This window comes from Sciurus vulgaris (assembly GCF_902686455.1).
Source record: "Sciurus vulgaris genome assembly, chromosome: 10".
In the NCBI taxonomy this organism is placed as follows: Eukaryota; Metazoa; Chordata; class Mammalia; order Rodentia; family Sciuridae; genus Sciurus; species Sciurus vulgaris.
The window spans coordinates 898,748-915,661 of NC_136470.1; the positions used below are offsets into that span (position 1 = coordinate 898,748).

General features: G+C 60.2%; 2 protein-coding genes across 2 annotated transcripts in view; one reads left to right on the forward strand and one right to left on the reverse strand.

Moving 5' to 3' along the window:
- Positions 1–3,238: 3,238 nt before the first annotated feature.
- Positions 3,239–9,721, forward strand: SLC19A1 (solute carrier family 19 member 1; the record flags this gene model as incomplete). Its single annotated transcript, XM_079155088.1, has 4 exons — positions 3,239–3,635; positions 5,584–6,349; positions 6,557–6,749; positions 9,391–9,721. Exons 1-4 carry the CDS (start codon positions 3,447–3,449, stop codon positions 9,719–9,721), a joined length of 1,479 nt encoding a protein of 492 aa, XP_079011214.1. The 5' UTR covers positions 3,239–3,446.
- Positions 9,722–16,659: 6,938 nt separating this feature from the next.
- Positions 16,660–16,914, reverse strand: part of COL18A1 (collagen type XVIII alpha 1 chain) — a 62,662-nt gene continuing 62,407 nt past the window's right edge. Inside the window, 3 exon segments of the mRNA XM_079100792.1 lie at positions 16,660–16,804; positions 16,807–16,846; positions 16,848–16,913. Coding sequence (XP_078956918.1) covers positions 16,731–16,804; positions 16,807–16,846; positions 16,848–16,913 — 180 coding nt within the window. The 3' untranslated portion in view covers positions 16,660–16,730.

A 16,914-nucleotide genomic window follows, 5' to 3' on the forward strand; every position in this document is an offset into this window, starting at 1 on the left:
TGGTCCAGGGCTGTAGAGTGGGGAGAGCCTTGTGTCAAGGGAGGGTTGAGCACTCAGGGAAGCGTCAAGGCGGCACTGTCTGCAGGCACCTGGTTGGCAGTGCTTATCTTCAGCCTCTGGCATGAGAGCTGATGGAAGTGAAGGTCCTCTTAGTACAGATAAGCTGCTTCGTCCAGAGTGGCTCCCCTGCCCCCAGCAGAGAGGAGCCTGGGAGCATCCCGGACTCCCTGGGCTCCCCGAGGGGCTTGGGGAGCAGGAAGGGAGCCTGCATTCCTGAGGGCATGCCTGTCCTTCCTGTGTGCGCCCTGCCAGGAAGTTGGTCCTGGGTCAGCTGGGCTTCTCTGCTGAGCAGTGGTGAAGTCCAGGTGGAGGCACAGTGCCTTGCAGGGGTGACGCCAACCAGGGGCCTGGGCTGTAGATGGGGCCCTCGAAATGTGTGCATGCCACAGAGCCCAGCCTGTGAGGGACATGCTGGCCCCTTAGCAATTATGTGCTACAAGAACAGAGGTGACCCAGGGCCTCTGCCAGCCTCCTGAGCTTTCAGGACTTTGGAGTGCCCCACTCTACTGCAGCAGTGTTTCCAGATGGCAGGGAGGGGGCTGGAAGGATGGGGCAGAGCTTACAGGAGGCAGCTTTGGGTGCAATCAGACAGGCCCTTTGGGCAGCCCCACCCGCTCTGTCCTCCAGGTACCTGCAGACCCTCGCACAGGCCAGCTCTGTGTGTTCATAGGACCGCCTGTCCATTACCTGGGTGGGTCCTTGCCATTTGTTTTTTTCCTCATTTTCTTCATAACCCTGGAGGACAAGCTGGCTGTTCCCTCCAGGGGCCATGGTGTTATCTGAGCATCAGTCAGGATGGGCCCGCTTCAGCAGATACCGCAGTCCTGGAAGTTCACATGGCTTCTCTCCAGGTAGGGCCAGGAGTCCTGAGACTCCTGTCCTCTCCAGGTGTGGTGGGTGGCCTGCTCTGGCTTCTCTGTGGGACATGTTGAAGGGCCACTGTAGGCTGCACCCAGGGTTCTAGATGGACCTGAGGGGCAGGTGCTTAGTGAACTCTCACCGTAGCTCAAGACAGGAGTTGACTTAGCTTTGTCAAAATATCTGACCAAAATACCCAACCAGAACAACTTAGGAGGAAAAGTTTATTTTGGCTGAGGGTTCAGAGGTTAAGTTTATGGTGGGCTGGCTCCATTGTTCTGGGCCCAAGGTGAGGCAGGACATCACCATGTGCTATTCAGACAGCCAGGAAGCAGGGGGCGGGGAAGGGGCCACAGGGAAGAGGCCCACCTGCCTGCAGTGACCCCCCAGGAGGTCCATTCGGACTGGGATGGACTGAGTAGGTCACAGCTGTCATGGTCCTGTCACCTCACCTCCTGACCCTCCTGCATCGACAGGAGCTTTGGGGACGCCTCACACCCCTCCTGGCTGGAGCTGTTAGGAGCCGGGGCTGTGGAAGTAAAAGGAGTGTGACCCCAATTCCCAGCAGACACCAAATGAGGAGCAGTGCCACCCTGCAAGAGTTGGGCCTTCCTGGCTCCCACCCCTTTTCCGCTGTTCCCGAGGCTCCTGGGGAGGCTGGGAAGAGTGAGCCCAAGGAATGGGCCTCGGTGTTTGTTCAGCTGGGGCCTGTGCTCTGCTCCCCGGGCAGTCTGTCCTCTGGTGCTGGGGGGGATCCTGAATAGCCCCCTGCCTGGCTGCTTGTTTTCCTCTGGCCCTTTGAGAATGTGGCTCCTGTCCCAGGCCCTGTCACTTCCGGGGCCACCGCTGGCTCTCATGGTCTCCATGCCTCCCCAGCCATCCTCCTGACCTGGAACTCTCTGGAATCTTTGCAGCTGCTGGCCCCAGCCCTCCCTCTCTGGCAGCCCCCACAAATAGGCCACCAGCCCCTGCCTTTTTAGGGGTTATTCTGCCCTCCCTTGTCACAGACAGGAGGTGTGCCCTGCGACTTCAGATGGATGGTCATGACAACTCTGCATGCTTGGCCCACCAGGGCCCTGGGACGGGGGGTGCCCCAGAATGGGTCCCTGCAGGTCACCTCACTTTCCTGGGCCTCTGTCCCATGGAGGGGGTTCAGGAGGCATCTCCAGCCTAAGAGGCATCCAGGTCCCAGGGTCCAGCTACCAGGAATCTGGACCCCCAGATCTGGTGCCACGTCTGTGGAGCTTTCACTGCACCTCAGACAAGGCCCTCCAGAGACCCTCTGTGGGCACCCTACCACCTAGGCAGGCTGTGGGGAAGGACGGCATTGTCCACCCACTGAGTCCAAGCAGAAGGGTGGTCAGTGTGGCCAGTCCTACCTGCCTCCCTGTGCTGCTGCCTCTGCTTCCTGCTTCAGCATTGGGGGTCTTGTGCAGGCCAGTCCCCAGGAGGGAGGTCACCTGACGGACCAGAGTGGTGGCTGCAGGAGTGGCTTGCTGGAGTGCCTCCTCTTGACCTGTCCTCATGGCAGCCTACTGCTTAGCCATGTGGGAAGCCCACGGCTCTGGTGCGTGGAGGTGTGGAAGTCAGCACAAGCCATGGGCACCTGGGGTCTAGGCCAGTGGAGGTGGCTTCTGCCCTGTTAGGACATTAGTGCCTGAGCCATGTTCTCATCCCCAGCAATGGGTGGAGCCCTTGTCCTGGACAGAATCAGGAAGGTGAAGACACCCAAGAGGACAGAGTCCTCATATGTGTCCTATCCATCCACCCAAAGTGCCTGGCCCGTGCTGCAAGGCCAGCCTCCAGGGATGGCAGGCTGAACAGGTCCACCTGCCGCTGGACCAGGTTGCCTGTTGTCTGGGACGTCAGATCTGCTTCCCCGATCTTTCTTCTGGCTGCTTCTCTAGTGATGCTGGGGTCCCTGAACTCCTCCGGCCTCTGGTCTGTCTCCGTCCCTTCCTCTGCCTGTTTTGCCCACAGCTGCCCACTGCCCGTGGTGTGGCCCCATGCTCGCTTGGTGTCCCAGCAGAGAGCTCTTCCTCTCTGGCCACCTTGGATGCCACTTGCGCAGCAGCTTGTGTGGGACGCTGGTGCAGTGACCATTGCCAGTGCCAGCTGCCAGAGCCAGCCATCCCGGAAGACTCGTCCCGTGAGACCTGTGGGTTGGGGAGGCATGTCCAGCCCAGCAGCCTTGACCACACACTGCCAAGCACTGAAATGAATCTGGTGTGCCCCAAAGCCCTGAATTTTAAATGTCATCCATCTGGTAACTAAGTGCATTGGTTTGCTGGTTTTGATTAGCCTTCGGAGTCCCCTGTGGCTGGAGCTCCTGTCTGTGGTCTTCAGTTGGTGGTCCAGGCCATGGAGTGGGGCCTTGGACCCTGCCTGATGCCTGGGAGGAGGAGCCCTGGACTGAGACTTTTGGGGAGGAGGGGGTGCGCAGGCTCTTGCCAGGCCGCCTGACTCGGTTCTTCCTTCCAGGTGGTTGCTTCCAGTGCCCACCAGGGCTGAGCGTGGGCCTGGGCAGTATGGCGCCCTCCAGCCAGGTGGCAGAGAAGGAGGCATCCGAGGAACCAGGACCTGGCTGTGAGCTCCAGTCGTGGCGGTGCCTGGTGTTCTACCTCTGCTTCTACGGCTTCATGGCCCAGATGCGGCCAGGGGAGAGCTTCATCACGCCCTACCTCCTGGGGCCCGACAAAAACTTCACACCAGAGCAGGCACGTGGGTGTGGGCTCTGGGGGCATGGCCCACACATGGGCAGGGGAGCAAGGGGCTCTCTGACCATAAGCAGCAGAGGGTGGAGAAGGTAAGTGGCTGCATGAACTCACGGGGCTGAGAGCCCTGGGTAGAGCCCTGGCTCTACCTTCTCACAGTAGGCCCTGTTATGGGGAGAGTCCTGCTCCGACTCAGTGACAAGCCAGGTAAGAAGTGTCCTGGGTTCTCAGAGAGGGAGCACAGATCTGCTTTGGGGTCCAGGGAAGAGTGCCTCTTGGGGGTGCTGCCTCCACCCTGCCAGGCCTCTCATCCACCATCCTGGTGAAGTCGTGTCCAGCCAGGTGGGTACCTGCCTCTAGCAGGGAGGCAGCAGGTATCCGCCTGGAGATTATGGAAGGAATGTCCTTTCCCTTGGCCAGGAGCACACAGGAGCTGTTGAAACCTGTTAGGAGCTTCTGTGCAGACTGGCCCAGGCCCCTGGGTGTACAGCACTGGGCTCATTTCCTCCTTGAATCTTCATTGCATGCTGTGTGAAGCACAGCCACACGGGAGAGTTGGGGGCAGCCCTCACCCGCCCCTCACTGATTATCAGACAGCTCCTCTGCTCTCCACGGAGGGCTGCTGCCCACAGTTGTTACTGATAGGAACAGTTGTGTATGTCAGTAAGACAGAAGGCTCAGAGATGTCCACAGCCTGCCTTCCTGCCTCACACCACACCGATGGTCAGAAAGCAGACTGCAAATGCTGGGTCGTTCCAGCAGGCCTCGAAGTCCTCAGGTCTGTGGCCGTAGTCTTTGCGCTCTGGCCCCATAGTCCAGCCCTCTGTTCTCAGCCCCTCTGGCTGCAGGGACTGAGCAGCCCTGTGCTTGCTGAGCCTGGATCCACAAGTTCACATAAGCGGCGTCCTAATGAGGAGTCTTTTGGACCCTGCCTCCTACCCATCTGACGGGGACGTTCAGGGCTGGTCCCACCTGTGTCTTGCCTACAGTTGAACCACAAGCCACTTCTTCAGTGCTTCACAGTGCGGGGAAGAGCTTTTGCTTTGGGTTCAGGAGTTTATCAGAATCCTTGGGATGCAAGGGACATTCTGGGATCCTAGGGAGGGGCCCTGGACACTTTCCTGGGCTGGCGTTCCTGGCTCACTTGTCTGGACCTTGCCTCCTGCAGTGTGCCATGGGCTCATGTGTCCTGGCCTGGGGCCCATGGCTTGCCACCAGGCTCCTGAGGCAGAGAGAAAGTGCAGGGGTCCATTAATTCAGGTGAAGGCCCCTGACCACCTTCTCCAGACCCCCTCCACCTGGCCTTCCCATGTAGGTGCTGGGCACAGGCCTGGGCTCGACCTGTGGGCAGGGCCTGAACTGCTGCCTAGCCGCCCTCCCTGCCACCTTCCCTCCTTTTCCCCCTCGGTCCCACCCCCAGTGTCCTGTGTAGCCTACCCTGCTGTCTTCCCTTGTCCCACCCTTCCCTCTGGAAGGACTGAGGCGGCTTGTCCTCCTTTGTCCACCCTTCACTTCTGGAAAGACGGAGGTGGCCCAGGTGGTTGTGCCTTCTGCCCACAGTGCTGTTTTTCATATTGTATTTAGGGAGAAACCAAACCTAATTTTGAGTCCAGTAAAAACAAGTCAGATCAGATTACTGTGATCTGGGATTAATGAGGGGTTTTTGGTGGTAATTGCTGCTTCCTGTGGACAGCCACTGCCTCCTGCTGACTGCCTGGGGTCAGCAGTTTCTTTGGCTGCAGGCTCTCCAGTTCCCAGATTCCCCTGGCATCCTGAGTGGACAGGAGGGTCCTGAGTGCAGGGAGGTGTGGGGCCTTTGCAGCCTGGTGGCAAGGCAGCCAGCACTGCAGGAAGTGGTCAGCAGGGATCACGGGCAGGGTGGGCCCCTGCTCGGTCGCCCGTGCACTTAGCAGAGTGGCCAGCATCACTCACGGGCTCCTGCCTGTCGCAGGTGACCAATGAGGTCATCCCGGTGCTGCCCTACTCCTACCTGGCCGTGCTGGTGCCGGTCTTCCTGCTCACCGACTACCTGCGCTACAAGCCGGTGCTGCTGCTGCAGGGTCTGAGCTTCGTGTGCGTGTGGCTGCTGCTGCTGCTGGGCCACTCCGTGTTGCACATGCAGCTCATGGAGGTCTTCTTCAGCATCACCATGGCTGCCCGCATCGCCTACTCCTCCTACATCTTCTCCCTGGTGCGCCCCGCACGCTACCAGCGCATGGCCAGCTACTCGAGGACCGCGGTACTGCTGGGCGTCTTCACCAGCTCTGTGCTGGGCCAGCTGCTTGTCACTGTGGGCCAGATGTCCTTCTCCACGCTCAACTACATCACCCTGGCCTTCCTCGCCTTCAGCCTGGTCCTGGCCCTCTTCCTGAAGCGTCCCAAGCGCAGCCTCTTCTTCAACCGCGGTGCGCCTGCACACAGAGCCTCGCCCTGCGAGCTGCACCAGATGCACCCCAGCCCGGAGCAGCCCGTGCGCGGGAAGCTGGGACGTGTCCTGGGCGCCTGCAGGGACTCCTTCCTGGTGCACATGTTACAGGAGCTGGTGGGCAGTGTGCGGCGGCCACAGTTGCGCCTATGGTCCCTCTGGTGGATCTTTAATTCTGCCGGCTACTACCTGATAGTCTACTACGTGCACATCCTGTGGAATGTGGTGCATCCCACCAAAGACAGCACGCAGGTCTACAATGGCGCGGCCGACGCCGCCTCCACACTGCTGGGTATGTGGAGCCCTGTCCTGCCAAGCCCCTCACCTGGGCCTGGCTACTGGCATGGCCAGCCCCCCACCCAACCCCAGTATGATGGGCACCCCACCCAATGCCAGCTGCCTCCCTGCCCCCTGAAGCAACCTGCATAGCCTGCACCTCCCCAGCCCCTCCCTGGCCTCCCTTTGCTCCACCTGGCCCTAGTGTGGCACTTGTCCCCAGGTGCCATCACATCCTTTGCTGCGGGCTTTGTGAATATCCGCTGGGCCCTGTGGTCAAAGGCGGTCATCGCGAGCGTCACGGCCACACAGGCTGGGCTGATCTTCCTCATGTACAGCACCCACAACATCTGGCTCTGCTACGCGGCCTTCGTGCTCTTCCGTGGTGCCTACCAGTTCCTCGTGCCCATCGCCACGTGAGTGGGCTGGGGGAGGGACTGCTGGAAGGTTCTGCAGGGGGTACCACATGTGCCAATGGGCAGTAAGGGCAGGTACACAGTGGCTGAGGCCCGCCACCGCCCTCTGGCTCCCTGCCAGCCCCTTCGGGGACCCCTGCACCACCCCTTGCCCAGGCCTTCTAGGTGTGTCTCTGAAGCCCCCCGGGCACTCTGACCAGCTGCCCTCTCCAGAACCTACTCCCCATGCCAGGCACTCACTGTGTGCACGCCAGAGCTGAATGACACATGCCATGTGGTCACGTGTGCACGCTCACGCTGCGCACAGGGTCTGCCTCCCTGGTCCCCCACTCCCAGCCCTCCCTTCCCAGGGCTGCCCTGCCTCCCTCCCCCACGCTGCCAGCACCGGCACCCTGCCCTGGGAGTGCCCTGCACTGCCTCTGGGTGTGGCCTGCACCGAGCCCTCCTGCCCTCTGCACAGGCGCCTGGGCTCTCCTGGAAGCTGGGATCACACCCAGTGTCTTCTCTCCCATCCTGATCACACTGGTGGTATGCCTCCCTAGGCAGTGGCCCCTGTCCCCACACCTGCCTTCTCCCTGGGAGACTTGCCCAGCTCCTCTGTCCTCTAGGCCCTGCCCCAGCCTGTGGAGGCCCCCCTGTTTCTGAGGCAGGGCTCGCCTCTGCTGCCTGTCCACACTTTGGACAGGGCACTAGGCGTGTGCTGGTGTGGCCATCCCCTGCTGTTAGGCATGCCCGAAGTGCCCAGCAAACCACGAAGGCTGCGGGCCCGCTAGCTGGCATCCAATTCGGTGCAGGAAGCAGACTGGCCAGGCGTTGTGTGGGTACCGTGCTGTGCAGCACACCAGGCCTCGGAGCCCGTGGTGCCCGCTTCTCTGGGAATGTCCAGGTCACCCTGGGCAGTAGCCAGCTGGGTGATGGGTGAGGTCAGTTCCTTAGCTGCTTGTGGTGACAATGCCATGGTGGCTTCCTGCCTGCACTTTCCTTTCGCATTCTGATGGTGGCCCACAGGTGGCTTCCGGCGGGGGAAGTCCAGGTGAGAGGACTGAAAGGGGGTTCTGGTAAATATGGTAGATACCCTGCGGCCTGTCTCTGCAGGCTTGTCCTCGGTGGTGCCCAGCCCTTACTTTTTTTTTTTTTCTTTTTTGGGGGGGGGGTGCTGGGGATTGAACCCAGGGCCTTGTGCTTGCGAGGTGAGCACTCTACCAACTGAGCTATATCCCCAGCCCCCCAGCCTTAACCTGCAGGCTTCGTCTTGATTTTTTGAGACTGCCTCTCTGGGCTGTGGATTTGGTGGGCTTTTTTTTTTTGTACCAGGGATTGAACCCAGGGCCCTACCTGCTGAGCCACATCCCCAGCCCTTTTTTGTTTTTTATTTTAAGACAGGGTCTCCTAAGTTGCTTAGAGCCCTGCTAAGTTGCTGAGGTTGGCTTTGGACTGGGTCCTCCTGCCTCTGCCTCCCAAGCCCATTTTGTATGTTTGACCCCTCCTGCTGGGACATTCCTGTTCCCGGTTTATTTGGGGTGTGCCGATGCTGGTCCCCCCCGAGGTCGCTGTTTGCTCTGGTTCCACTGTGGTGGCCGCTCACGCCACCGGTGTGGGCAGTCCCCAGTGGACCTGCTTTCTTGGGCTACCGCTCCTGTGTTCAGTTTCTCTGCTTGGCACTTTGGGGTTCTCTTCCTGACCCTTGTGACCCCTGTTCACCAGCTCCTCTTTGTTGTTCTTTTTGAAGGTTCTTGGGACGTTTTATCTGGGTGAACCCTAGAACATTTTTGTCCAGTTCTTTCTTCTGAGGAAAGCGCTTGGGGAGTCTCATCAGGGCTGCATTTGGAGGTCCCTTTCTTTGGGGCACCAGAGGCCTGGAGAACTGCTTCTCCCCTGGGAGGAGGGCCTTCCCTCTTCAGGAGCAAGGCCTGCGTGTCACCAGGACGCCTTTTCCTCCTCTGATGAGCTTTGCCTTGCTTGCCGCTTGTCCTTATTCCCTGAGGTCCACTGGAAGAGACCTTCCCTGCGCTTTCCTTGGCTCCCAGGTCTAGGACGACTTCCTGAGCGTTTTGTAGGAGGTTCTGTAGACATCTTCCTGCACCTGCATTTGTGCAGGTGCCTATCCTAGGTGGAGGATGTGGCTCCCTGGCAGCTGAGGGGGCCTGCGTGCTGCTCCTGAGCTGGGTCTGCGGGGCTGCTGACTGGTGGCAGGGGCCATGCCCGCAGGGGAGGGGGCTGGGGCGGGACTGCTCCTGGGAGCCCTCTAGCTGTGGGCAGGGCTGGAGGGTACCGTAGACCATACCAGTGTGGGCCTTGCTGTGCCCTTGCTGTGCCCCTAGAGGCAAGACTGGGGGCAACCTGTGCGTCTTGGATGGTGCTTGTGTCTGTGGCAGGGCCCGGGGCAGAGCTGGGGAGATTGGGAATGGGCATCTTGGGCAGTGTGGGGTGGGGCCTGTGGGCAGGCAGGGGTGGGGCTTGATGGCCTGCATCTGGATTAGGCGGGCAGGTGGGCATGGGTGGTACTTGTGCCTGGGGCGGGTGTGCCTGGGAGCACACTCCGAACCCGGCCCGCACTGCGTCTGGGCCTCCCAGGGCCAGCCCCGGCTCTTGCTTCCTGGCCTCCCCAGCTCGTCTGACCTTGGCCTGCTCTTCTGCCCAGTTTTCACATCGCATCCTCCCTGTCCAAAGAGCTCTGCGCCCTGGTCTTTGGGGTCAACACGTTCCTCGCCACCATTCTCAAGACCTCCATCACGCTCGTCGTATCCAACAAGCGGGGCCTGCACCTCTCAGTAAATTGTCAGGTGAGCCCCGTTTCACCTGGTCCTGCTTGGGGCCTTCTCGGGAGGGAAGCTGTTGGGGTCCTGGGAGAGCCTGCTGGTGCCTACAGGCTCCCTGCCTGGGGTGTGCAGAGGGTGGACCATGCTCCAGCAAGAAGTGAGAAAGGTGGACTGGGATGCGCTTCTCCAGGGGGCCTTGGGCAGGACGACTGAGTCACTGCTCAGCCTAGGTTTTTCTGGTTTCCAGTTAGATCTGTGGGGCTCCCTGCTGCTAGGCCTCCAGGGAGCCCTGGCCTGCCTTGTACATTCCCAGGCTGGCCTTGTCCCCAGGCCTGTTGGTGCAGCCCTGCCCCTTCTTCTCATTCTCAGCCTGTGCTGTCTGACCTGGTGCCCTCCAGCCCTGGTTGGAATGGCCCTCCTCTGGGTGCTCCCTGCAAGGGGAGCCGAGCAGAGTGGCTGACATGCGCTGGCCACTCCGAGTGCCTCTTCTTTTTCCCACCCCTGGGTGGGAAGTGCTGGGCCAGGTGAGGGCTGAGTGATCAGTTTCCTTCTTGTAGATGAGGCTGTGGGCTGAGTGTGTCTAAGGTGGTCTTACCTAGCGCTGAACTTCCCCAGTTTCCTTGAATAGGTTTATAATTGTACACGCAAGCCTGTGGCCCCGAGAGTTAACTCACGTGTAGTGTGAGGTTTAGAGCAAGGTTCACACCTGTGGCCTGAGTGTGTGCACCTGTGCTGCAGCATGGTTTGTTGAGACTTGACTGTCCTCACTGCACTGCTTCTGCACCTTTGTCAAAAGTTCAGCATGCTTGACTGAGTCTGTTTCTGAGTTCTTGTGCTGTTCTCTTCTGCTGAGCTGTGTGCTTGCTGACTTTCCACCAACAGCATGCTGTTCTTCCTTACAGAGCTTGATTGTAGGTTTTGAAATTGATGAGGACTGACAACTCAACTTGAGTCCTCCAATTTTATTTGTTTTTTAATTTTCCTACGATTATAGCTTCTTTGTATTTCTGTGTACATTTTAGAGTACTGTCTTTACCAAAAATTCTTGCTGGGATTTTGTTAGGAATTTCACTAAGCAAACATCAGTTTCAGGAAAGCTGACATCTTTATATTGAGTCTTTCTGTCCATGAACATGGTACACCTTTCCATCTTTTTAGATCTTTGATTCCTTTAAACATTTTGGTTTATAGCATTCAAATATAGAGTGCTGAACATGCTAAATTTATACTTCAAGTTTTTCATTTTGGGGGGGACAATTGTAAATGAAACTATATTTAACATTTTGATGTCTACATTAGTGTACTGGGGCTGGTGCCTTAAACAGGAGAAATGTCTTTTCTCAGGTTCAGAGATGGGAAGTCCAAAATCCAGGTGTCTCAGGCTGGTCCTCCAGAGACCTCGCTCCTTGGCCCACAGGTGGTGGTGTCTCCCTGTGCCCTCACGCGGCCTTTTCTCTGTGTGGTGTCTGTCTCCTATAAGGACCTCAGTTGTTCTGAATCAGGGCCCATCCTGACGTCCTCACTGAGAAGAAGACCTTTTTCCCAGTGGAGGCATCAGGGGTTTGGGCTTCAACAAGGGGACTTGGGGGAGGGCCACAGTGCGGTCAGAACAGCGCAGTCATGTTCCTGGCTGGTATGCAGAAACGTGGGTGCTTGTGTGTTCACTCCCTATCCTGGAGGCTTGCTGAGCTCCCTGTTTCCTTTTCTGCTTGCTTTAGACTTACTTGCTCTTCTTTCCCAGCTTCCCCTCTCTGACCAGTGAATATTTCAGCGTACTTGTCTTCAAGTGTTATTTTTCTGTTATTAGTTTTTTCTTATTCTGTGGTGATCAGAAAACACGTATGGTATGATTTGAGTGCTTCTACGTCTGTTTGCGACAGAACATGTCTGTTGTGGTATGTGCTTTGTGGTTTCCTGGGAAGAATGTGTGCCTGCTATGACTGGCTTCTGAGCATGCAAACAGTCCCCTGGCTGACGGTGTTGATTTTCCTACCAGTCATTGAGGACTCTCTCTGTCCTGTTAGCGGGAGGGCTGCTGAACTCTCAGGGATGAGCAGATCCGCCTGGCCCTCCTCCCACTCCTCCGTGCTCGTGGCTCTGGTGGGCTGCACAGGCACTTGGCGTGCCCTGCGGCCACAACCTTCTGTCGCCACATCTCTGGCCGCTGTCTCTGCTCTGGAGTCTGCTGCCCTCGGGCCAGCCACCCTGCTTCCACACCCTGTGTGGGCACGAAGTGGCCTCTCCCCCCCTCTCCTGGCCTGCCGTCTTCCAGGTACCTGAATGAGTTCTTGCAGAAGCAGGGAGCCGAGTCCTGGTTAGATCCATCCTGCTGACCTCTGCCCTGCACTTGGTGGGCTCGGGCCGTTCATATTTAATGTAATGATACACCTGTTAGCGCCCAAGTCTGGCGTCCCCATTTCCATTTTTCTCTTTTTTCTGCTTTTCGCTTCAGTGTTCTTTTGAGACTTCACATTCTTTTGAATCTGTTTGCCCTGTTTGTCCTCGTCTCTGAGTGTTTGGGTGGCTGTGTTGGTTGCTGGTGTCACCTTGTGGGGTGTGCAGCGCGGAGGTTCGCAGGGAAAGCCTTGCCGTCATGAGCCTCCATTGCTCGCCCAGCGGTGGTCTACTCGCCGCCAGCCCAGGCACACACGGTGCCCGCAGGTCCCCGTCCCTGCCTGCTGGGCTCCTTCCTTCGTTCCCTTTCATCATTCGCATAGGCCCGCTGGTTCTGTCCGTCTGAGCCTGTCCTGGCTTCTGTCCTGGTCTGGTCCTTGGTCTCCCGTGCTCCTCTGCGAGGTGTGAGCCTGTCCTGGCTTCTGCCCTGGTCCTTGGTCTCCCGTGCTCCTCTGCGAGGTGTGAGCCTGTCCTGGCTTCTGCCCTGGTCCTTGGTCTCCCGTGCCCCTCTGCTGAGGTGTGAGCCTGTCCTGGCTTCTGCCCTGGTCCTTGGTCTCCCGTGCTCCTCTGCGAGGTGTGAGCCTGTCCTGGCTTCTGCCCTGGTCCCTGGTCTCCTGTGCCCCTCTGCGACATGCCTCTTCCTCGCTGGTCTCCGGTGCATGTCGCCACTCACTGAAGCTCGTCAGGGGTCTGCTTTGAAGGCTGTGCGGATGTGGCAGGCCTGCCACCTTGGTCTGTGTCTAGCAGTCTTCGCTCAGCATGAGCTCTGGTGGCTGAGTGACAGGTGTTCAGTCTGGCTCCCCGACGGGGCTCTGCAGGAGAGCTGGGGTATGCAGCTGGCGGGGGGTCCGTTCCCTGCGGGCCACGTGACACCTCCTCACTGCCGGGCGCTGGGGTGGTCCCAGCTCCCGTGGTTCCTGGGGCCCTGGGGCTGGCATGCCCATGACTGCTGGGTGGTTCCAAGTCCAGGCCATGCTCAGGGCTCCTCTGATGCCCCCAGTGGTGTGGCATGCCTTGTCCTCACTGGGTGGGCTTGAGTCCCGCCCCTGTGTGACCCTGCTGACTTCCGGGGATCCTGGTGCGGGCAGGTGGGGTTGGCAGGAGCAGAAGCGCTCTTCAGGAGGGCTTCCTGCCCACTCCTGGTCCTTCGGTCCTTCCATCCTGTGTCCGTCAGCGTCTCTAGGAGCTGCTTCTCCAGTTCCAAATACATGGGGCAGAAAGAGACAAACCCAGCAGCTTGCCACCACTGTGGCCGTGGCCGAGGCCTGGCCCATCTGCCCACGTGCTCTGAGGAGCGAGGAGTCCTGGGGTTGAGGGAGGGACAGGGAGAGAGGGTCCTCTTGGGAGCTGAGTGCCGCTACTGGGGGGCGCTGGAGGCCCACCTGCTGGTGCTGAGACCCCTCTGCCTCCTGGACCCGCAAGTACCTCCAGCCGGGGTACCGGTTCCTCCACTGGTGTCCTAATGACGCGGAGGAGACACTTCTGCAGCTGGTCCGGTCTCGCAGCCTTACGCTTTGTGAGGCTTCCCCCTCCTAGCTGAGCCGGGGCTCGCGCTCGCGGAACGGGCTCTGCCGAGGGAAGGTGCTGTGCCGCAGCGTGTGTCCTGCAGGCCTCTGGTAGCCTGGGAGCTCAGTCCCACAGCGCCAGAGCCTGTGGTGCCACGCGTGTGCGGGACACGCCGGGGGGATTCTGGGGAAAGGTGGTGGGAGCCCCTTTGGAGTGCTCGTGGGGGCAGCGGGCACCTGCGCGCCTGCTCTGGGCGGGCCGCTGGCTGGGCACGTGGGCCTGCACGCTGACCTGCGCCTCTGTTCCAGTTTCACATTACTTCGTGTACTTCCTGGTGCTGTCTGTCATTCTACTTCTCAGGGGCCGCAACTGGACGGCCTGCGGCACCTCCAGCGGGGCTGCCACCAGCCCCTGTCCTTGGAACAAGAGCTGGGGAGCCCTCGGAGGAGAAGGTCTGTGCAGGCGGCCTGAGCGTCTCAGCAGGACCAGGGACTCCTTCAGCCCATGGAGGACAGCACGGGAGGACAGCCTCGGGGACCTCGGGGCCTGTGGCCAAGGCCTGACACGGGCCTGACCTCCCCGCAGGTTCTGACCCTGAGCAGCCCACCTCTCAGGACCACGTCCCCAACAGGCTGACGTGGCCAGCAGCACCCGGCAGACTCCCGGCACGCGGGCGTGGACCCTTGCCTGTGGGAGCCCTCTGCAGGGCCTGGGGGGCCCACTGTGGGTGGCCCGCTTGGCTGCTGGGGCCTCTGACCCCCGACCCCCTCGGCCCTGTGTCGCACTCTGTCTGGTAGCCGGATCCTGCCAAGGACTCTCAGGGTAGCCGCCCTGGCTGAGGCCCGCACCTCAGGCCACTGGGGACTGGACCCGCAGTGCTTGCTGAGGGGCTGTGGTGGGGACCCCCTGGTCCACCAGGCTCTCTGCCTGCACCCACTGGGAGGTCGGGGGCAGATCCTGTGTCCCTGGGGCTGGCGAGCTGGCTCCCTGGCCTGGCCCTCTTTAACTGTGACACGTCCGTCGTCCTGGGTGCGTGCATTTTGGACACTTGTTACACACGTGAAGTGAGAACCCCATTCTGATTCTCTGATGTGTGAGGAGCTGGTCTCGGGGGTGACAGAGCCCAGCAGACGGAGCAGCGGCTCGGCGCCCCGAGAGGGTCCTACCACCAGGGCGTCACCCAGGGCCCTGGGCTTCCCTCCATTCCTGCAGTGGGTTACTACTGACCTGAGGCAAGGGGCAGCTTGGAGCTGGTCATACACTTTGGACAGCCCAGAGAGGACTGGAATAGGAGCCTTGCTGTGAGCTGGCTGGTCTTGTTGTAGCAACAGGACCTGTCTTTTTGGGAGGCGTGGGTGGCCTCAGGCCTCAGCCGTGTTGTCCCTCTGTGACGGACGGGTCTGTGTGGATACTACCCAAATAAACCTTGAACCCAAGCACTGGCGGCTGTTGACTCCAGGCTCCGGCAGGCCAGGAACACAATCCAGCGTCTCCACTCAGCAGACCAGGACCCTCTCAGTGCCCACAGGCGACCCTTGGCCAGTCCACGGCCGTCCCTTTGGACAGCTGGGCAGCATCTCTCCTGGCTGGCCCTCAGAGTCAGCTCAGCACAGGTGACCACAGGACTCCTGACTGGGATGGGCCACATGCTGCTCTGCATGGGACCCACCAAGGTTGATGGGTGAAGTGGCCAGGGGCATGCAGGGTCCAGGAGGTGGTGTGTGGGGATGGCCCAGTTTACTGAGAGTGGTCAGGGCAGTGGGCACACCCACAGAGGAGTGGGCAGCCCTGTGCCAGGCCATGGAGGGGTAAGCGTGATGCTGTTGCCTGTGCCGGCTGCTCCTCAGCCTTCAGCCCACAGTGCGGGGTCCGTGGGCGCTGTAGGAGGAAGCCGCTGCCCGTCAGGTGGCCGTGGCACTGCAGGCTGCACAGGCCGTGAGCATGAGCTCTGCTGCCTGAGCACCCCAGGCAGGGATGGGTGCTCCGTGCTGGCGGGGGCACAGGCTAGCCCCTGCCCAGTGGGCACGTGCAGCACCCGAGTCAGCGTGGACCTGGCTGGACGCCGCTGGCTGCCAAGGAGGGGCCCAGCACGAGAAGGGTGGTCCCTGTACATCTGAGCACGTTGCACGCTGGGTGCACACAGCTCCACATAGCTCGGGGCGCCACTGCGTGCTGGTCAGCAGGGAGGGCCAGGCACAGAGGCGCCAGGGCTCACCTTGGCAGGTTCTGCCTTCTCCCATGGGGAAGACTGCTCCACACCACGTGTCTGTGAAAGGTCGTTTATTTTGGTGCCTGTTTGAAATGGCTTCATATCACACAGGTACAGAACCAGCCCCAGTGTCCCTCCCAGTCCTCAGACAAGCAGATCACAGAGGTAGGAGGCATGTCGCACTAGTGGCCACGGTCAGCCCAGAGTGGCCCGAGCACTGTCAGACCTCCGGAGCGCTGGGCATGGGATCAGGGCCAGGAGGACGGCACAGCCTGACTTGTGAGCCCCAGAAAATCCGGCTCGCACTGACTCAAGTTCTGAGCAGATCTGGTGTGGTTTCTGGTCACATGGGAGGCCAGCCAGGAAGAGGCCTGAAGGACCCCACGTCAGGGCGTCGCTCTGATGGACAAGTAGCAGATGTGCCAAGTCTGGCCACACTCCTGGCCCTCCACAGTGCTGGGGAACACGGGCAGAACCCATGGTGGCTGGGTCTTTAGCTTGGGGCACTGCTTGCTGCAGAGGGGTAGGAGGCCAAGCATGCCTCGCCCAGCGCCTGGCTGTCCTGTTCACCACCTGCCTCTGGCACAGCCTCTGGGTGGGAGAGGAGGGCCCAGGTGCCCCTGCAGGCCAGGCGTTCAGCCCCCAGCGTCTCCCTGTTCTGGCATGCATCGGGACCAGGTTGGTGTACGGCCAGGGCACAGGCAGGTAAGAGTCTGCACCTGTCAGGGTGGCAGAGGGGCCCCTCCCCAGCACCTGGGAGTCAGGGACCCTGCAGGTAGGGGGAGCACAGGTCTCAGGGCTGGAAGTCCTGAGTCGGCCTCTTGCTGAAATCCCACTGATAGTCTGATTTGGGCCCAGAGGCTCGCCTGGGGCAGAGGAGAGGGCCGTGACAGGCTGGCGGGTGGGTGCAGGCAGAAGGCAGAAGCCGTGCAGCAGGCTTTCTGTCGTAGACTCTTAGAGAACGATACTCTTGGCTTCCTTTATTTCTGGAGATACATGAAACGTGAACTACAGAGGAGTGTCCCAGCCACGGTCCCAGGGTGCTGACCAGACGTCCCTGCCCTGTGCCTGTCCTGACGCCCACTCCATGCACTGTTTGAGCCAGCAGAGGCCCTATTTGGAAGAGGAGGTCATGAAGCTGTTCTCAATGCAGAGGACCACGTAGGTATTGTGGCAGCTCACAGCCTCTGCCCCAGCAGCCTGCCTGCCAGCAGCGAGGATGCCTGGCCACCTGGCTCCGGTGGCTTTCGTCCGCCACGTCTCACAGTAGCTTTCCGTCAGCCTGCGCCCAGTAGGG